Below are 22,383 nucleotides of genomic sequence, written 5' to 3' on the forward strand. Positions count from 1 at the left end.
GGAAAGGAAGAGTGGTCAGCACGTCTACTGCTCTGGTAGCTGATGAACAACAACAACAACAACCACTATATCAACAACAATCTCAACAGTCAGATAGAATGGTACAGTCTTCCAAGGTTGAAGATAATGTGATAGTAGCAGAATTTGATTCACCTACTACAAATCAATCAGGAGATGATTATTATTCCTTGGAAGAACTGGAGCAATTGGAGGATGAGTCAATGGCCCTGATTGTCAAGAGATTCTCAAATGTCAGATTCAAAAGGAATCCCAAGTTCAAGTACAAGTCCAACTACAACAGATTCCAGAAAGGTGGATCTTCATCCTCTAACACCAGCAGTGGTGGGTATAAAACAGGGATGGTTGATCGAAGCACCATTCGATGCTTCAACTGTAATGAGTTGGGACACTTTGCCACAGAATGCAGGAAGCCAAAACAAGCAAGGAAGAACTCTTACGATTCTAATCAGAAGAGTAAATCTGAAAGGGCGTACCTGGCAAAGGGAAGAAGCTGGGATGATACTGACAGTGAAGATGAAGAAGTTGGGAATCTTGCTCTCATGGCTAGTGATGCAAGCACCTCATCGTCAAGAAAAGAGGTAAAACTTTCTGATGCTGAAATGGTTTATCATCTAAGAGGTAACTTAGATTGTGCTCGTCGTGATAATGAATTGTTAAATCAAAAAATCAAAGACCTTGAGAAAGAGGTCAATGAATTAAGACTTGTGCACATTAATCAAGATAAACTTAAAGACCAAGTATCTTTTCTAGAGAATAGAGTTGACTGTTATAGACAACTCGAAACTATTCTCAAAGACAAGATCACCGGTCTTGAGGCTAAGGTTAAAGCTTACTTTAATTCTTGTTCGAAGTCCAAAGAGTTTTACAATAAGCAAGCTGTTAATCAAACACATGGAATAGGTTATGATTACAATGCTGCTATTGGAAAATTAGGCATAAACTCCCCTCCTCATGTATGTGCTAAAGGCAGGGAAGTACCACATGTGCTTAAGGGTGTTGATGAACCCCTCTATAAGGAATCAATTGCTGAACCATTTGATGAGACCTCTTTTATTATTCAAGAAGAAATCCGTGCTGAAGATAATGCTAATGGGAAAGCTGTCTCCAAGTCAAGTGTGTCAAAAGTTCCAGTCAAGGTTGTGAAAGCAACTGAGACTAACTCAGACACACATGAGTTGGATAGCACAAATGCCATGTCTACCATACATAAGATGCCTATTGTTAATCCTTCTCATAAAGCATGTGGTGTTCCTGATTGTATGTCTTGTGCTTTTAATCTGTTGTTTGCTTATTTTAATGGTAAGCATGCTTCTAATGATAAGACTACTCCTCGTCAGCATGTGAATAATAGAAAGCATGATAGGTCTAAGACTGCTAGTCCTCCTAAAGCTAGAAAGGAGACATTTGTGCCTAAGCCTAAACATAAATCTGATAAGGCTGTTTTAAAGGTCAAATGTTCAGTCATTGAGAATGTTGAGAATAGTGAAATTAAGAATGTTGTTTTGCCTGATAAAGGCCAATTTACAAGTATGCCGGACCCAGCCAAGCTTGGGTTCCGAAGAAGTTCTAATCCATTTGTATTGCAGGGCATTAAACAGGTACAACCGGTAGTGTGGATTCTTGACAGTGGATCGTCAAGACATATGACCGGAGATAGAGCCCTGCTATCAAATGTGGTTGAGAAAGCTGGCCCAGTGGTTACCTTTGGAGATAACAGCAAAGGTTTAACGGAGGGATATGGCTGTTTGCAAGCTGGAAATGTTATCATTGAAAATGTATATCTTGTGCAAGGACTTAAACACAATCTGCTTAGCATTAGTCAGTTCTGTGACAACGGCTACAATGTTTTATTCGACAAGCTGAAGTGTCAGATTCTGCACAAGAAAAGTGAAAAACCCTCCTTAATGGGAATACGGAAAGGAAATCTGTTCGTAGCTGACATGAACTCTGGAAGCAATCTTGAAGTCAATTGTTTCTATGCAAAAGCATCGTCAAATGAGAGTTGGCTATGGCACAAGAGACTTTCCCATCTCAATTTCAAGACAATGAATTCTCTTGTCAAAAGAGAATTGGTAAGAGGTCTGCCTCAGCTGGAATTCTCTCCAGAAGGACTATGTGAGGCTTGCCAGAAAGGAAAGTCAAAGAAAGCAAGTCACAAAGGCACTGACACATCTTCCATAACTGGTGTTCTGCAATTATTGCACATGGATTTATTTGGTCCAGTTAATATCCTTTCTATGTCAAAGAAGTGTTACTGTCTTGTGATAGTTGATGACTATTCCAAGTATACGTGGGTTTTATTTCTTCACTCTAAGGATGAAACACCACAAGTTGTGATTGATCATATCAAGATGATTGAGTTAGATTCTAACGTCCCTGTTAGAGCAATAAGGTCAGATAATGGAACAGAATTCAAGAATGCACTTCTAAATGGATTCTGTACAGACAAAGGGATTACCAGACAATTTTCAGCTCCTAGAACCCCTCAGCAAAATGGAGTGGTAGAAAGGAAGAATCGTACATTGATTGAAGCTGCAAGAACGATGTTAAATGAATCAGGTCTTCCAATGTACTTTTGGGCTGAAGCTGTCAATACTGCATGTTATACTCAGAATCGAACTCTAATCAACAAAGACTTCATGAAAACTCCTTATGAGATTTTGAATGAACAGAAACCTTCTATCAAATACTTTCATGTATTTGGTGCCAGATGCTTCGTGCTCAAGGATGGAGATGATCGTCGTGGTAAGTTCGAGGCAAAGGCATATGAGGGTATTTTGTTGGATATGGAAGAAGATCATATAGAGTGTATATCATTGATCAACACAAAGTAACTGAAAGTGTCAATGTTACATTTGATGACACTAAACTCCCTAGTATCCAAACTGAAGATCCTTCTGAGAAACTGAAGTTTGATGATACGTCAGATTCAGAGTCAGAACATGGTCAAGAACCTGAGGTTGTTGCTGTTGAAGAACCTGTTAATCCTGATAATACTCAAGGTAATAGTGATGGAAACTCTGGAAACAATGGAGATACCACTGCTACTGACGGAGAATCTTCAAGTCAACATGGCAACAACTCAGGGGGAGATGCTGAAGGATCATCTAGTAGGACACAACATCACAATGAATTTCAAGGCGAATCATCAAGATCAAATCTTCCAAGACAGACTGTCTGGAATAAAGCTCACCCTTTTGAGTTGATTATTGGTGATCCAGATGTTGGAGTCAGAACTAGACGTGCTACTCAAAATGAGTGTCTGTTCTCAGGATTTCTTTCTGAGATGGAACCTAAGAAAATTGAAGAAGCACTGACTGATCCAGATTGGGTGATTGCTATGCAAGATGAACTCAATCAGTTTGAAAGTCAACAAGTCTGGAAACTGGTACCTAGGCCTGTACACAAGAAAGCTGTTGGTACAAGGTGGGTATTCAGGAATAAACTAGATGAAGATGGTGTGGTTACAAGAAACAAAGAAAGACTGGTAGCTAAAGGGTATTCTCAAGCTGAAGGTATTGATTATGATGAAACCTATGCTCCAGTGGCTAGACTTGAGGCCATCAGGATATTTCTGGCATTCGCAGCATTTTCAAACTTTAAAGTTTATCAAATGGATGTCAAGAGCGCCTTTCTGAATGGAAAGCTGGATGAAGAGGTATATGTAGAGCAACCTCCTGGTTTTGAAGATCCAGATCATATGGATTTTGTCTTCTTTCTTTTCAAGGCTATCTATGGGCTAAAACAGTCACCAAGAAAATGGTATGACACTCTCTCTGAATTTCTTATTGAAAATAGCTTTATTAGAGGTGTCATAGACAAAACTCTCTTTTCTAAAAAACATAAGAATGATACTATATTAGTCCAAGTCTATGTCGATGATATAATATTTGGGTCTACTAATGATAATCTCTGTAAGAGATTTGCTAAGTTAATGCACAGCAAGTTTGAAATGAGCATGATGGGAGAGCTGAAGTTCTTTCTTGGATTACAAGTAAATCAAAGGTTAGACGGAACATTTATTTGTCAATCCAAGTATCTCAAGGAACTCCTCAAAAAATACAATCTGGAGGATTCTGCATCAGCAAGGACTCCATCAACTACAGCTGTCAAGCTTGGACCATGTGAAAACTCCATTAAGGTAGATGTCACAAGCTACAGAGGTATGATTGGCTCGTTACTCTATCTTACTGCAAGTAGACCAGATATTATGTATGCTACATGCCTATGTGCAAGGTTCCAAGCGGATCCTAGAGATATTCATCTCGTTGCTGTTAAACGAATCTTAAGATATCTTAAGGGAACACCAAATCTAGGTATTTGGTACCCTAAAGAATCTGGTTTTAACCTTGTCGGATATACAGATTCAGATTATGCAGGAAGTGTTGTTGATAGGAAAAGCACCTCAGGAAGTTGTCAATTCTTAGGAAGCAGGCTAGTCTCATGGTACAGCAAGAAACAGCAAACAGTTTCCAACTCAACGGCCGAGGCTGAATATATTGCTGCTGGAAGCTGCTGTGCTCAGATCTTGTGGATTAGGAACCAACTACGAGACTATGGCTCTGTATTGAACAAGATTCCTATTTTATGTGACAACACAAGTGCAATAGCCATCACCAACAACCCTGTGCAGCACTCGAGGACAAAGCACATTGACATCAGGTATCATTTTATTAGAGAGCACGTCATGAATGGTACTGTTGAACTATTTTTTGTTCCAACAGAAGAACAAATAGCAGATATTTTCACTAAACCACTTGATGAATCCACATTTACCAGATTAGTTGGTAAATTGGGCATGTTAAATAGTTTTTGTGATTAATTTAATTAATATCTGGAATCTGTTCTTGAATGAATTTACAAATGAATTTTTCATAAATGAAAAATTCATTTGCAAATTTATTTTATCATTTTATCATATTTCTTGCTTATTTCTATGTAATATATATTATCTTATCTATGTTATTTACTCTACTTGTTAATTTAAAATATCTCAGAATATTTTATTTCCTCTAAAGATATTTTTCTATGAATTTTATTTGCTAAAATTCAACAGAAATCTATTTTTAGAATAAAAATAATTAATTCTGAAATATTGTCTTTGTCTCTGTGAAAATTTTAATTGTTTATTTCAGTTGTACTATTATGAAATATAGCTTCAGTACATTAATAGTTGTCTGTACATATTCATTTTGTTTTTCTACTGCAAAGACAATCGGCAAGACAATTAAAATTGTCTTGCTGAAAATCATTTCAGTAAACATGAAAATATAAATCTGTTAATGCTTATTTTATCTTATTCTAGAAAGACAATCGGCAAGACAATTGAAATTGTCTTGCTGAAAGTCATTTTAGTAATAATGATTGCTTATTTTAAAATCAGATTAATTTTATAACTGGCAAGACAATCGGTATGACTATTGATTGTCATGCCAGTAATAAAATTAATATCAGAATTATATTGTTTTATTTTGTACTGGTATGACAATCGGTATGACTATCAGATTGTCATACCAGTTATAATTTTAATACTCATTCTGTTATTTATTTTTCTTCTTTTTGCCTGGTATGACAATCGGTATGACAATCCCGGATTGTCATACCAGCTGTTATATAAAGGCTGTTGCTGTGTTGTTTTTCACCAATTCAACTTAGCAGTTCATTTTCAAAAAATTTCTAACAGTTTTCACTCTCATTTTCTCTCTTCTCTCTCCTCGAACAAACAAAAAAAAAACAGTCACCATATTTCCTTGCTCGAGTTTTTACTCAGCACACTTAATCATCACTTTAGTGATATATACATATAAGTATATACATAAACAAGTGCTGTTGAATTTTCTTAAAAAAAAAGTTTTTATAAAAAAAAAACGCAAAAATCATATTAAAATCAGTTTGCCCCTTCAAATTCCATTTTAATTTTAATTTCTTATTTGTGTCTTTTGGTGTGTCAAAACTGTGTTAGTGATTTAAGAATTTTAACGAGATACATTTCTGTCTAAATTTTTCGATTATAATTAATTTAATTCGAATTATTAAATTAATTTAATTAATTCGAATTTTCTTAATATTATTCTTAAAATTCTGAAAAGCTTGTGTCTTATTATTATTTTATAAAAAAAATGGCTCTCAATTTCCAAATTGTCGCGCATAATCAAGTTGGTTATTTCAATCCGGAAAAATGTGATGTTGAAAAATTTAAGCCTTGGATTAGATTTTTAAATGATCATTCGATTGTTAGCTCTGCTATTAAATCAAATGTGATTTTAAACGTCGATCTACTTAGACTGATTTGCACAACTTCTACTGTGACCGATGATTCAAAATCTTTTTCATTCACCATCGCAAACACACAGTATGTAGTTGATGAAACAGTCGTCAATCGTGCGTTAAATTTTCCACTAGACAATTTCTGTAATTTACCCTCTGAAAATGATATCACAAATTTTTTCAATGCTATTCACTATCAGGGGGTGATCAATTTAACCAAACTTTCTAAATCAAATTTGGTGTCTGAATGGGATATATTCTTCGATACACTTTCCAAAGTGTTTGCCAACTGCACAAAATCTAATTTTCATAACATTACTTCCACCCTGCAGTATATTGGTCTTGCGGTTGTTTTCAATCAAAGAATCAATTTTGGCAAACTACTTTTTCCCATTCTCTTGAGACGTCTAACTTCTGCTTTACGTGATCATTCTACAAATCGTAGGGTATCATGTTACTATGCTCGTTTTCTTATGCTTATAGCAGATCATCTACTCACCCCTGAACACAAAGCACTTTTTGCTAACTCTGCTGTAACCGAACCCCCACCAGTTAGCAAAAAGATTTACACTCGCCAAGACACAACCTTCAAATTTATGCAAGTACCAGTACTTGTATCTGCTTTCATGGCCAATTATATTCCCTTGCCTATTTTTAATCTTCCCGGCCATGAACAGCAACCTCAACCTCCAGTGGTTCAAGCCACCCAGGCTCTTCCATTACAGGTAGTAACTCCTCACTCTCACTCTCACTCTCTTCCTACTTCTGTTAACAGACCCTCAGTGGTTGATAAGGCTGACCATGAAGTTGTAGAACCACAGCTTCAATCCCAGGTCATACAGCCAAACACAGAGTCTCATTCTATCTCACCCTCTCCCCCACTGTCTAAAATGTTACCCAGAAGATTACTAGGAAGTAGTACAATGTCAAATATGAGTGAACCCTCAGCTCTGCCTCCTCCTAAGAAAAGAAAAACCTATTCTGAGGCATCTGAAAGCCCATCCTTGTCCTCCCAACAGGACATGGACTTTGAAATGGCCAATGAACAGTTACTAGAGGCATTCTCTCAACAGGATGCATCTATTGAAATTCGCCATCGGGCCATGGCATCTTGTACTGAGTCAAGCACAATTCCATTACTCACAATGGAACCATACACTTCCCCAGATAATACTCAGGACACCCAGCGAGGAGTGCACGCCGAGTCGATTACAGTGCCTGCCATAGTTACGGCAGAAGAGCAGTCACATGCTTCAGAGGGAAAATCTGACTCTCCGCCATCTTTAATAGAGTCATTTTCTCCCCTCCCAGATCCAACAACTCTGGCTCCCTTATGGGATTCTCCACTAGCAGATTTATCTGGAGAAAGTGGAGGGCAACTCGGTCAATCTATCCCTGAAGCAATTCAGACATCTATTCCAAAAGATTTGATAGCATTGACTGAGGATCGGGACTCGCGAATTCCCATTGCACCACCACTGACCTCTCTTGAAGAGGCTAGGGTGATTTTTAATGCAGGTACACAAGAACAGCAACTGAAAGACTCCTCACGAGCAATCATATTGAGAGAAACACATGCACGTGAGATGAGTGAACCAAATACGAGTGAACTTCAGGTGAGAGCACACACAGACACTGATACTGTCAACCTGTTAGCTCAGATTGCTGCCCTGAAAGAAGAACTTGCTAAAAGTCAAGCTGAAGCTCAAGCATTCAAAGCACAAGTGGTTGAACGGTCTTCTTCTTCCACCTCTGTCGACAATCAGCTTGCAATCATAAGGAATGACATCTCAGATTTAAAGACTACTGTAATACCAAAGCTCAATTCTATTCAGGACACTCCAAATTTATCAGCTGATGACATATCCAACTTCTGCTCCCTACATACAAGAATGACTTCTCTTGAAGACCTCGTTGAGATGAATCATTCACTGGACAACTCAAGATTTCTAAAGATAGAGACGGGCATGGAACATCTAAATGAAGGCATGAAGCACTTATATTACATGATCAAGAATTCTCATTGCCCTAATGAAGAACAAAGAGCTTATTTTGAAGGACCGTCTGGTGGAGGATCAGGCTCTGGAAGTGGTGGAGGTTTCAAAGGAAAGTCAGTAGAGGATCCCTCAACTAAGGGGGAGAAGAAAGGGAGTAGTTCCAAAGGGAAAGAAAAAGATACTTCTGCTGGAGATAAAGGAAAGGCTGATGATGCCTACTACAGTGGAGAACAGGATGACTTCGATATTTTTGACATTCCCACCGAACCAATTCAGGAAGATAAAGATGGGTTATTTGAAGCTGAAGAAGAAAGTGATTTTGAAGATTGGGAAGAAGAAGATACAGTGGATCCTAGGTTTGAGAAAGAATTTCAGAAAGAGCAGTCAGAGATGCAAAGAAAAGAAGCTGAACTCAAGAAGGTCTCACAGATCATTGATAGGAGAAAAGACATACAAAGAACAGAAACTCTTCAAAAGCAACGTCTTCATGACATTAAAGCTCAAGAAAGGAGAAGAGATGTCAGACTGAAGATTGGTGGAAAGTGGGATGAAGCTAGGAGAGTACTCGATATGCCTCAGCTATGCACTAACAATGATAAGCAGTTCTTACATCTTCTTGACAAGCTGGAAATCTCAAATCCTAACAATGACATGTACATGAATGCTATCAAGACTGAAGTCTCAAGGATCACAGCTGCTTTTGATAGATCCCTAAATGAGATGAGCATTTTTGTATATTGTCAGAGTGAAGGATCATTCAAGGTGTCACTTCATCTATTTGAGAATCGTTCGTTGTCAGAGATTTGGGTTCTTTTAAACAAAGTGAAAAGAAGCTCAGAGTTGAATGAAGTTCTTCGGGAAAGGCTTAAAGAGTTTGCCAGCAGGGCTAGTCCTCAAGTGGTCAACAATCCTCATCAGGTGAGATTCTTTAAGTCTGATTGTCTTCAAATCTGTCAGCTAGATGTACAATCTCTTAAAGACTACTCAGCTAAGCATCTGGTCTGGATGGAACATCATTTGAGAACTGCTGGATATTCATCCATGTTGAAGACTCAAGCTGCTGACTTGATTCAAGCTTATTGTGAGAAGAATGTTAAAAGGTACAATCAACTCAAGAATAAGTTGAAGACAGTTGGAGTTCAACCAGTCAGACCTGCAAGCTTCACTTCAGAAAAAGATCGTATCTTTGACAAGGAATCGCTTCAAGATTTAGAAGAAGGTGAAGTCAGAAGAGAAGACAACTAAAGTCAATTAGCTCAAAACTCAATGTAATATGATTAGAGCGTTATGAATCAAGATAGTCTAATGTAGTTATATGTTCAGGCTAGAGGAACATCTATCTTGTATTCACTTGTAAATTTCATTTGGAATCTGGAAAATGTTAAATATAATCCAGAACTTTTCTGCTATTTACTTTACATTACTGTTTATATCTTTTTCTTATTTGTTAGTTGAGTTATCCTCTAGGTATTTGTTGTTATTGTCTAACAAGCAAATAGGGGGAGATTGAAAGGCATATGTCATAGCCTACTCGTTTATTCGAGTATTTAACTCAACTCAAATAAGAATGTAATAAGTAAATAGTGGATCAAGCATCAGAGAGATCTCACAAAGTAACATCTGTCAAAGAATAAAGAAACATTGTTCATCTGCAGACTTGAAGATTCACTGGAAGAAGTTCAAGAATTTGATCATGCCTCAGTGATATAAATCAAGATCGTGGATTTAATCAAGTGACAGAGATCTCGTCAAGGTATCATTTATTACAAGGATTCAATCAGAACAACAAAGTCAAGACATGAAGAAACGTCATGAAAGTTAGTCACTCATGAACCAGACAGTACATCGAGTGTCAGCATTGAAGTGACGGAATTGATTCATAAGTCTCAGAGACTTTCAGAAGATTGTCAGAAGAATGGATGCTGCTCAGGGATAGTATTAATTCACTATTAATTAATTAAGTCATATAATTTAATTAAGAGAATAAATTAAATCTGCAAGGATTAATTTATTGATTAATTGAATTAAATTGATTAATTAATTTAGAATTAATAATGAGGATTTTCAGAATGTTAATTGATTAAAATCTGTGATAATTCTAAAAAGACAACTGATTGTACTAGTATGACAATCGGTATGACAATTGATAGTCATACCGAATGTCTTGCTAATTCAGTTGATTGTATTGATAGAATTTTCAATTAGATTAAAATCAATTATGTATTCAGAAAAACAATTTCAATTGTACTACTATGACAATCGGTATGACAATCAATAGTCATACCGAAAGTCTTGCTAGTTCATTTTAATTGTCTTCCTAGCTCTAATAGATTGTCTCACCGAAAGTCTTTCAAGCTCAAATAGATTGTCACACCAGTTCAACAACTTCGGCTGTGATTGATTAAAAGAAAGCAGAAGACAATATCAACAGACTACTAAGCAAAAACAGAGCAGCACATACAGAACAAGAAAACACAGCAGAAAACAAAAGAAAATATTTCATCATTCATCTGCTTATTCAAGATCAAATATTCTAGTGTGTTAATGTTAAATCCAAACCACTAGAATTACTTATCTTGTTCTTGTATATCAATCTAGCGGATTAAAATCCCTAGAACTTAATCTCAAATCGCTTTTAGCATTTGATCTTTTAATTACAAAAATAGAAAAAGTTCATGTCGAATTTATTCTAAATTTGTAATAATTGATTTGAGATTAATCCCTTGTAATCGATACCGTAGTTGTAACACCTTTCAAGTTTAATAAAAGTTTTATTTAACTTGAATTTTGTTTCACAATTTTATTCCGCATTTTATTCGACGAAACGGTATTGTTTGCATTCAACCCCCCCTTCTACAAACAAATTGGGACCTAACATTTGTCCACAGTGTTTTTGTGAGGTTTAGTGGCTCTAGTGTTTTTCTTGAATTTCATCTTTGCAAATCTTCTGGACAGAAATGCAAGATGCTCATCAATACCATCTGAGTCATCTTGGCTGGAGTTGTCTTCATTTTCAGCAACTTGCTCTTTCCCCTTGCTTGATTCCTGATTTCTTATACCATCTTTGGAGTTTGATGTAGATCTTGCAGTTTCTTGTCTGCATTTCCTCTCATCTTCAGCTACCAATGCAACTGAATTTCCTTTCTTTCTCCCCTTCTCCAATATCTCATCCTGTTCCAGCTCTAGTTCATAAGTCTTCAAGATTCCATACAATCTTTCAAGAGTGAAGTCCTTATAATCTTGAGAGTTTCTTAAGGAGACAGTCATGGGTTTCCATTCCTTTGGCAAGGATCTTAAAAATTTAAGATTTGAATCCTTCACCTGGTACACTCTTCCATACAGCTTCAGTCCATTCAACAGCTTTTGGAACCTATTGAATGTTTCATTTAAAGATTCATTTTCTTTAAAATGAAAGTGTTCATACTGTTGAATGAGAAGCTGCATTTTGTTTTCTTTCACTTGTTCTGTACCTTCACACAGTAGTTGAACTGTGTCCCAAACCTCTTTGGCAGTTGTGCAATTTATCACATTATCAAACATATCCATGTTAAGACCATTAAACAAAATGTTCATAGCCTTCTTATCCTTGTGGACTTCTTCTGTGTCTTCCATTGTCCATTCTGCTCTAGGTTTTGGAATGGATTGACCAACAGCAACTGTGGCTGTAGCAACTGTTGCTACTTTGTGGGGAATGTGAGGACCATTCTCAATGCAGTTTACATAACCTTCATCTTGGGAGAGTAGATGAAGGTGCATTTTCACCTTCCAATGGTGATAACTGTCTTTGTCAAGAACTGGGATCTTTACTCCAATATCCTTCTTACTCATCTTTGTTAGATTCCAAGATCTTTAAACTCTTTGTATGTCAAGAGCCTGCTCTGATACCAATTGTTATTCCTAGTGGACTAACAATGAGATTTACAGAAGGGGGGTTGAATGTAAATCTCAAAACTTTTTCAAGTTTTGAGCAGTTTATGAAAGTTGTGTATTCAAGAAGAACAAGTGTGTGAATTGCTTTAAGCTAATACAGACAGATATATATTCAAGCACAAATGTAAAGAACACAACAGACCTTAAAAACTTTTCTGGTGGATTTGTTGTTCCACCAGAGATGGTATTTTAGAAAATCTGTGATTAAACAATGTTGATCACAGCTGCATCCTAGTACAAACTAGATGAATTTTCTCTCAATATTTTTCTAAACAGCTCTGGAAAATCTCTCTTCTAATTACTAGCTTCTACTTGGTTTATATATTACCAAGTGTACAAGTGAAGAACAATATAAAATACAGTAATAAAATAAGATCTTCACTTGCTTCTTTTCCTGTTCACTCCAGTACTTTGTTGACTATTGCATCTTTGTACTAAAGAAGAACGGCTGCTTTTCCTGTTGTTCCTGAAATTCGGCTACCACATCTCAGTTGTCTCTATCAACCCATGTGCCTCTGTTTGAAGGTACAACTACCCCTTATCAACGGCTAATCATCAGAACATCCTTTGAAGCTTTCATCCGTTGATGTACTCATCCGTTGAAGGATGTTATCCGTTGATGACTTTATCCGTTGAAGCTTTAGAGACATCCGTTGAAGCTTAGCTTCTCATCCGTTGAAGGTCTTTAAGTCATCCGTTGATACCACTTCACTTATACAAAATTACAAGGCATGAAGTATTTACAATTGGCCTTCCTATCTGCATATCATCTAGCAGTCAACATGACTCATAGTTTCTCTCAACTTCCAAGAATTACATTTTAAATGCAGAGACTGAAACATGCTACAACACTAGACTTATTTCTAAGTAAAGCTACACCATCAACGGATAGCCAAAGTGGTCTTATCCGTTGAGGCTACAGACACTAAATTTCTACTTAAGTATTTTGTTAAACATATCATCAAACTAATGCACATACACTCCTAACAGATACTTTCTCCTTTTCAGGGTCAGAATGCTCAGCTGGATCTTTAGGAGCATAATGAGCTGGTATGACCATGTCTCCATCTGTAGATTCCTCAACTCTTACCATAGGAATGAAGAGTCCATTCTTGAGGATCTGAATATAAAATGGATTGGCCATCTTGATAAACATCATCATTTTCTTTTTCCAAATAGTGTAGTTAGCTTTGTGAAAGGTAGGAATTTTGATGCTACTGATTTTTTGTGTATTCATTCTTCCAAGATCTTGAATCTGTTTACTTTCAGATTTTACTCTGATACCACTTGTTAGGTAATGAATCACACACAGAGGGGGGTGAATGTGCTTTTCTGATTTTAGGCTTTTCTTGAAAGTTAATGGTTGAACAAAGTAAATTAAATCTTGTATAGAAAAGTGTTCATGCAGAATTTAAACTTGCATAAAATAAAGAACACAAATCTTCAAAACTCACTTAATTTTTATATTAAAAATTAAGACTGTTTTGCTACAAAATTTCTAAGCTCTTTGATGTTAAAGAGCTCAGCTACTTCTTGAGAGTGATACAAGAGATTTGATCTAAATTGTTACACCTAACTAGAGGACCGGTGTTAACTCTATAACTCAGTTAACAGCTGGTTTACAAAGTGGATAATAAATATGCTATTAGCTTTTCTAAACTGTCACTTGTCATTTCTATTTATAGAAAAGAAAATCTTCCATTTCTGGCTTAGAATATCTTTAGCATCCCGTGTTTACTTTAATCTTCCTCTGTCAGTTAATATTTGTCATTGATCTTGCACACTCTTCAAGCTGCTTTTTGTAGACTTGTCAATCCAGTTGTTGGATTGTTTGTTGATTATTTATCTTGGATATTAAACTGATATGCAATTCTGTACTTTGATATTGTACTTCGAGATCTCCAGTTTGAATTAATAGAACACTTGACATCTCGATAAGTACATAGGCTTATCGAGATCTCTAGTATTCCATATTGAGTTTGACTTGTAGAGGTCTTCAGCTTGTCGAGATCTCTAGTCTTCACATCTTTACTATGACTTATCGAAAATTCTGAGTTCTTTAGTGAAGGAATGACTTTTTGATATCTCCAATCTTCAGTTCTTTAAATTGGCTTGTCGATATCTTCTTGAGTTCTCGAGTAGCTTTTCTGACTTCTCCACTCCCGGAGGATATTGCTCATCCGTCGAGTAGATATATAGCTCATCCGTCGAGTAGATATATAGCTCATCCGTCGAGTAGATATTGCTCATCCGTCGAGTAGATATTGCTCATCCATCGAGTAGATATTTCTCATCCATCGAGTAGATATTACTTATCCATCGAGTAGATATTGCTTATCCATCAGGTACTCTCTGGAGTTCTCGAATGACTTCTCTATAACATTAAATCTGTGACTTATAGAGATCTTGACTTAGAATATTTTTCTCCAAACAGATTTATTCAACTCCAAGCTTCTTCAAAATTCTTCTAAGGCATGATCTTCTTGATCTTCTTCCAGATAGAATCCTTAGGGTTGTTAAAGTACATGCATGTCTTTAGTCTTGTTAAAGTACATGCATGTCTTTTACAACACATCTTGTTGACCTCTACGAGTCATCCAAAAGGAATAATGGAAAAAAGTAGAAACCAACTTCGCTAATTATAATCTAGTTAATGAACCAATCGATAAGGCCTCAAATGAAATAGACACTGGTGCTAATCTTTATTATGGTTTAGACGACTAGACTTCATATGTATTGTCTTGCTTTACTTATTTCCTTCGTGTTTTACTTATTTCCATTATGTACTCATTTTATGTACTTGTTTCATGTTGTTGTTCTATGTACTCGGTGTGTTTTTAATAAAAATGTTTTTCATTTATATATGTATAGAGATGAAAGATATATGCATTGTTGACTGCGCAACCACACACACTATTTTACAGAGTCAGAAATACTTCTCACAGTTGACTAAAACCAACTCACATGTCTGGGGTACCCGAAATACAGCCTTTGCCAAATTACTTGCCCAAATAATTAAACTCCAAGCTCAATTTCCTGACCATCCCATTAAATCAATCTGACTAGATAATGCTGTTGAATTTATATTTGCAACTTTTAATGATTATTTTATGTCAGTAGGAATCTCAGTCGAACACCCGGTAGCTCATGTACATACACAAAATGGTTTAGCAGAATCCTTAATTAAAAGACTTCAACTTATTGCCCGTCCCTTACTCCTAAGAGCAAAGTTACCTATATCTGTTTGGGATCATGCAATACTTCATGCTGCAAATATAATTAGAATAAGGCCTTCTGCTTACCATAAACAATCCCCTCAAGAATTAGTTATTGGTCAAGTACCTAATATATCTCATTTAAAAGTATTTGGTTGTGCTGTGTATGTTCCTGTATCACCACCACAAAGAACTAAAATGGGACCTCAAAGAAGAATTGGTATATATGTTGGTTTTGATTCTCCGTCTATTATAAGGTATCTGGAACCATTAACTGGTGATGTGTTTACTGCTCGCTATGCTGATTGTCATTTTGATGAATCCATATTCCCTAAATTAGGGGGAGATAATGATTTGCATAAATTAAATTCTGAAATATCATGGAATGGATCAGGATTAAATTCTATTGATTCACGCACTAATCAATGTGAATCTGAAGTTCAAAGAATTATTCATATGCAAAATATTTCTAATCAAATGTCGGATGCTTTTAGTGACTCTTGACATATTATAAGGTCACATATATCTGCTGTTAATGCTCCGACACGAGTTGAAATCCCTACTCAGAAATCAATTCGTGAAGAATTGATTGGTGATTCAAAGCCACGCCAGAAGCGTGGTAGACCTATTGGTACAAAAGATATTGTACCATGAAAACGGAAATTAATTGGAATTGCCCCAGAAGTGGCAAAAGTTTCAGAAAATACCCCAGAAATGGTATTGCCTCCTGAAGAGGTTCAATCCCCTGAAGTGGCTGTAACAAAACTCCCAGATGTGGGATTGCCTCTAGAAGAGAATGTTGTCCCAAAAGTGGCACATGCCCCAGAAGTGGCACATGCCCCAGAAGTGGCAAATGCTTCCACAGAAGCAAAGGTACTGAAAACTATGAGATCTCAACGAATTATGTCCATAACGCAAAATTACTGGATCGTGGGAGTATTGAGGTTGATGATGTATATGCTTTTTTCCATGGCATCTGATATTATTATGAACTCCGATCCTGAACCACAAAGTGTGGAAGAGTGTCGACACCGAGATGATTGGCCAAAATGGAAAATTGCGATTCAAGAAGAATTGCAATCCTTACGCAAGAGAAATATATTTGGACATGCAGTCTAAACACCAACTATTGTAGTCCCCATCGGGAATAGATGGGTATTTGTACGAAAACGAAATGAGAAAAATGAAATTGTGAGATATAAAGCCCGGCTTGTAGCCCAGGGATTCTCTCAAAGGCCTGGTTTTGATTACCACGAAACATACTCTCTTGTGATGGATGGAGTTACTTTTCATTTTCTAATGGGTATGGCTTGTATAAAAAAACATGGAAACATGTTTTATGGACGTTGTGACAGCATACCTATATGGATCACTTGATAGTGATATTTATATGAAAATTCCTGAAGGATTAAATATTGAGGACACTAAGCCTCGACATTTAGTATTGTTAAATTACAACGATCATTGTATGATTTGAAACAATCTGGTCGTATGTGGTACAACAGGCTTAGTGAATACTTATTGAATGATGGATATGTTAATAATCAAGTGTGTCCTTGCATTTTCATTAAACGATCATCAACTGGTTTTGTTATTATTGCTGTATATGTGGATGATTTGAATATTATCGGTACTACTGAAGATATTACTAATGCTGCTAACTATTTGAAAAATGAGTTTGAAATGAAAGATCTTGGAAGGACAAGATTTTGTTTAGGTATACAGTTGGAGCACTTATCTTCAGGAATATTTGTTCATCAATCAAACTACACTGAAAAGATTCTTGATCGGTTCTACATGGACAAAGCTCATCCACTAACCACACCAATGGTTGTTCGATCACTCGAGATTGAAAAGGATCCTTTTCGTCCTAGAAAACAAGATGAAGAGGCTCTTGGACCTGAAGTTCCATATCTCAGTGCAATTGACGCTCTCATGTATCTTGCAAACAATACACGACCTGAGATTGCATTTGCAGTGAACCTGTTGGCAAGATTTAGTTCTGACCCTACTAAAAGGCATTGGGATGGAATCAAACATATATTCAGATATCTTCGACAGACAATCGATCTTGGACTATTCTTCACAAACAATTCAAGATCACGGCTAGTTGGATATGCAGATGCGGGATACATGTCAGATCCTCACTTTGGGCGATCACAAAAAGGTTACCTATTTACATATTGTGATAGTGCTATCTCTTGGAAGTCTACAAAACAGACTATGGCTGCAACTTCATCAAACCACGCAGAGTTACTAGCAATTCATGAAACAAGCAGAGAATGTATTTGGCTAAGGTCGGCCATTCAACATATTCGAGAATCATGTGGATTATCAAGTATTTCAGACAGTCCTACAGTTTTATTCGAGGATAACTCGGCCTGCATCAAATAACTTAAGAAAGGATATATTAAAGGGGATCGAACAAAACACATATTGCCAAAATTCTTCCACACTCATGAACTTCAAGAAAATGGTGATATTGATGTTCAACAAGTTCGCTCATGCGATAATCTGGCGGATATAATTACAAAGTCACTACCTACATCAACATTTGAGAAGCTGAGCAATAATATAGGTATTCGGAGGTTAAAAAGTTTGCTACATCAAAATGTCAAAATATGAGACATTTTATTCAGGGGGAGGCAGTACTCTTTTCCCTTCGTCAAGGTTTTTATCCTACTAGGTTTTTGCTTGCAAGATTTTAACGAGACAGTCAATCTTTGCAATAACTCACATTTGACAATCAAGGGGGAGTGTTATAAAATAATGATTGCCAAATCTTACTAAGGAAGACTCGCGATACTTACTAAAAAAGACTCGCACAACTTCTCAAAGAAAAAACTTAGTAAGGAAGAATTTTGATTAAAATCATATCTTATCTTTTCATAACACGTGCAATCCTATCTTATATTTTCGTAGCACGTGCAATCATATCTTATCTTTTCGTAGCACGTGCAATCATATCTTATTTTTTCGTAATACGTGTAATTTTATCATATATTTCTGTAAGTATAAATAGGACCTTTAGTTATTGAAATCGGATACTGAAAAATATATTGAACAATTCTTTCTCTTCAATTTCTACTCTCTCTATGTGTATTTATTAAGTCATGCATTATCCAGTAATTTGAGATTTACAACACGTTATTCACAATAATTTTGATTCGGTTAGGTTCATGAAAAATTAACTATTGCCTTCACCTATAAAACCGTGACCAAAGTCAAACCAGACAATCAAACGTCAATTTCATAAAAGCTGCAAACATGAACACACCAACGTAACCTCTTCTTCTTCCTTCTTTGTCCAAACGCGCATTCCATTTGTTTCATCCCCCACTTTATACTCTTGTTCTTTTGCAATACACACAATCTTATATCTACACATACATTTTAATTCAAACTATAAACCTACCAATTCATAATTCTAACACCTACCCATTTCAGATCTGTGGACTAATTACAACCCCAGATTCATTGATTTGTCAGAATCTCATTAATAACAAAACCCCCAATTTTTAGTTTCTTGAGTTAGGGTTTTTTAATTTAATGGCTTCTGCTGCGATTTTTTCGTCTTTGAGGCGGAGAATATTTCTGTCTGTTCACGCTTTCTTAGCCCCGGTTGAATTGACAAATAGTGCATTGTTGAAAACCTTGACTGGGGTGACGTCTGAGATGACGTCATCGTTCTCTAGGTTGAATTTGTTGTTCCAGAGGAAGAATTCTCGGTCTTTGGTTCGGAAGATTGAGGTAATTCATGTTTTGTTGGAGAATTTAAGTGATTTAGAATTGAATTTGCCGTCTCCTGCTGTTGTTTGTTTGAGAGAAATGTACATTCTGTTGTTTCGATGTAAAATGTTGCTCGAATATTGCGTAAGGTCTAGTGGGTTGTGGCTTTTGATTCAGTACCTTTCACTTTCGGGACAGTTTCATGATTTGAATTTGGAGATGCTGACCCTTTTAGATGTTTTTCCGTTGCGAGAAATTGAGTTGAGTGATGATGTTATAGAACAAGTCGAGTTGTTGCGAAAACAATGTAGACGAGGGAAGTATTTTGTTGATATAGAAGATGAGATTTTGAGGTTTGAGTTGTTCTCGTTATTGAATGAGTTTGAGCATGGGAGGGTTCCAAGTAGGGTGGAATTGTTTTATTTTTTTGTTGAGAAGTTGCGAATTATGGATGCTGAGTGTTTTAAGAGTGAAATTGAGTTCTTGGAAGAGCAGATTGTTAATCATGGATTGGATATTGAGCCTGCTGCTTCGGTGCTTCATGGGTTTATTGCAATGTGTCGGTACTGTAGGTTTTTGTTGTATGGTATTGAGAATGTTGAGTTGGGATTGGGAAATGACAAGCAAGAGAAAAGGGTGATTGGTCAAGAATCCGAGGATACTTTAATTTTGGTTCCAGTAGATTTTACTTGTCCGATTACACTGGATTTGATGATGGACCCTGTCATAATTTGTACTGGACAGACTTATGACCGACCGTCTATAGCAAGATGGATGGAAGATGGGAATTGTACTTGTCCTAAGACAGGACAAGTTCTCATTCACACACACCTTGTGCCCAATAGGGCTCTGAGGAATTTAATTATGCACTGGTGTAGTGCATATGGAATTGCCTATAATTCACCTGTAGATTCTTCTAGTAAATTCTCAGGTGCTTCAGCAAGCAAGGCTGCAATTGAATCTAATAAAGCTACGGCACAACTTCTTATTCAAGAGCTTGCAAATGGGTCACAGGGCGCTAAAACTGTTGCGGCTCGGGAAATACGTTTATTAGCAAAAACTGGAAGAGAAAACCGTGCTTATATCGCAGAAGCTGGGGCAATACCCCATTTGAAGGCTCTGCTTTCCTCTAAGAACGCTTTAGCACAAGAAAATTCAGTAACTGCCATGCTTAATCTATCAATATATGACAAGAATAAAAGACGGATTATAAATGAGGCAGGTAGTTTAGGATCAATTGTCAAAGTTCTAAGATTTGGGCACACAACTGAGGCAAGGGAAAATGCAGCGGCAACATTGTTCAGCCTTTCTGCAGTTCATGAGTACAAGAAAAGAATAGCACAAGAAGATGGTGCAGTTGAAGCCTTGGCATGGCTCTTGATGGAGGGGACAGCAAGAGGAAAGAGAGATGCTGTGACGGCCTTATTTAACCTAGCAACACACATGGATAATTGCGCAAAAATGATTGACTCAGGGGCTGTTGCAGCCCTAGTACGGGCACTGTGGTGTGACACTGTTGCAGAAGAAGCAGCAGGTGCATTAGCCATTCTTCTTCGGCAGCCAGTTGGGGCTGAAGCAGTTGGAAACGAGGAAACAGTCATGGTAGGATTAATTGAAATGATGCATGGCGGGAGTCCAAAAGGGAAGGAGAATGCAGTTGCTGCTTTGCTTGAACTATGTCGGGTAGGTGGAGAAGCAGCAACCCAGAGAGTGTTGAAGGTACCTGCAATGATTGGTTTACTTCATAGTTTGCTTTTTACAGGAACAAAGAGAGCGAGAAGAAAAGCAGCATCACTTGCTAGAGTTTTCCAGAGGTGTGAGAATGCATCATTGCATTTAAATGGTTTGGGTATAGGTTATGCATTTACTGGTAACTCGGCTGGTAATACAAATCCAAGTTTTGTCGAGGATTATGCTGTGCCAGTTTCAATATTTCTTCCTGTTGTATAGTGGTAAGTGGTAACGTGCCGACTTTTTTTGCCTTCCAACATAGTTTATAATGTTCTTCATTCTTTGATTCAAATATTAATAATATACAGAAATACCACAAGCAGTATGTTTGGGGAAAATGGAGATGGAGATCTTGATAAAACGTGTATACCCTGAAAGTAGTTTGTTATGCACTTAAATATGAATGTGATAAGCTTCTATGATTGGGATTATAAAACTTGTGAAAAATTGATAATCTGTAATTTTCTGCAACTATATTCCTGTTCCATATGATATGATACTTCAAAGTTCAAGGTGACGGAACTTTGTTTGATTGAAAGACCAAATCTATTTGAAGTTGTCGCATAGGTTAGTGATTGGAGTGATGCTACATGTTGATTACAATGGAAAGAGTAAATTCTTGCCTGGCCTGCTTAGCTATTAACCTATGAGAGAAGCATGCAAAATCTCCACTGAGGTTTTTGCTTCCGGCATTTGTAGCTAAGTATATTTTTATAGTCATTGTTTAAATATATATATATATATATATATATATATATATATATATATATATCGAAGTAGAGAATACATATAAGAAGACAAGTAGAGAGTAGAGAGTTGAGGATCATTATATGTGAATACAGAAGTAGAGAGTGGAGGTTCGGAGTATAGAGAAATAAGAAGACATATAAGTGTAGCCAGTCCTAAATGCGGTAGACAAGTCTTGAGAGATTAAAGTGCCGGACAAAAGGAAGGGGCTATCTCAGAGAAAGCTTTGTTTCAGGGAAGAATGAGAGACTCGTGTCATTTCCTCCTTCAGGACAGTTAAGTTTTTTAATATAAACCTGCGAGTTTTAACAATATTAGTGTGCGAGTTTTGACATAAGAAATACATTTTATTAACAATTCAAAACTCGGTGTTATCACAACTTTTCCAATTTCTGTTGTACTGCTTTCTCCCCAGACCCGATACATTATTCATGAGCTCAAACAAATATTGCAGCTTTAAGCTCCTAATCAAATTGCAGGAAAGGACACTGCATATCCAAACAGATCAAGGTTGGCAAGATTTTCTTATTTTTTTATCAATTGCAACATTGTTATTTTTTCTTCAGGTATCAGAGTTTAATATTTTGATTCAGCTAGAACGGCCAGAGTTGATCATCTTGGTATAGTTATCAACTTGAGCCATTTGGAACAAAGCCCCCAACGGCCAAACACATATATTGTACAGCTAACAACGCGAGCCAATTGGCGAAAAGTGAAAACTCTGTGCATCGCATGGCCAGGGATGG

General features: G+C 36.7%; 2 protein-coding genes across 2 annotated transcripts; both read left to right on the forward strand.

Annotated features, from left to right (window-relative positions):
• The first annotated feature begins 16,144 nt into the window (after positions 1-16,144).
• LOC141700748 (secreted RxLR effector protein 161-like) lies at positions 16,145-17,824 on the forward strand. The gene is made up of 2 exons (XM_074504441.1): positions 16,145-16,303; positions 17,210-17,824. The coding sequence occupies exons 1-2, from the start codon at positions 16,145-16,147 to the stop codon at positions 17,822-17,824; spliced, it is 774 nt and encodes a 257-aa protein (XP_074360542.1).
• Positions 17,825-18,664: 840 nt separating this feature from the next.
• Positions 18,665-21,168, forward strand: LOC141700750 (U-box domain-containing protein 17-like). The gene has a single exon (XM_074504443.1). It carries the CDS (start codon positions 18,980-18,982, stop codon positions 21,107-21,109), a length of 2,130 nt encoding a protein of 709 aa, XP_074360544.1. The 5' UTR covers positions 18,665-18,979; the 3' UTR covers positions 21,110-21,168.
• The last annotated feature ends 1,215 nt before the right edge of the window (positions 21,169-22,383 follow it).

Source organism: Apium graveolens, unplaced genomic scaffold (assembly GCF_009905375.1).
Source record: "Apium graveolens cultivar Ventura unplaced genomic scaffold, ASM990537v1 ctg2880, whole genome shotgun sequence".
Classification (NCBI taxonomy): Eukaryota; Viridiplantae; Streptophyta; class Magnoliopsida; order Apiales; family Apiaceae; genus Apium; species Apium graveolens.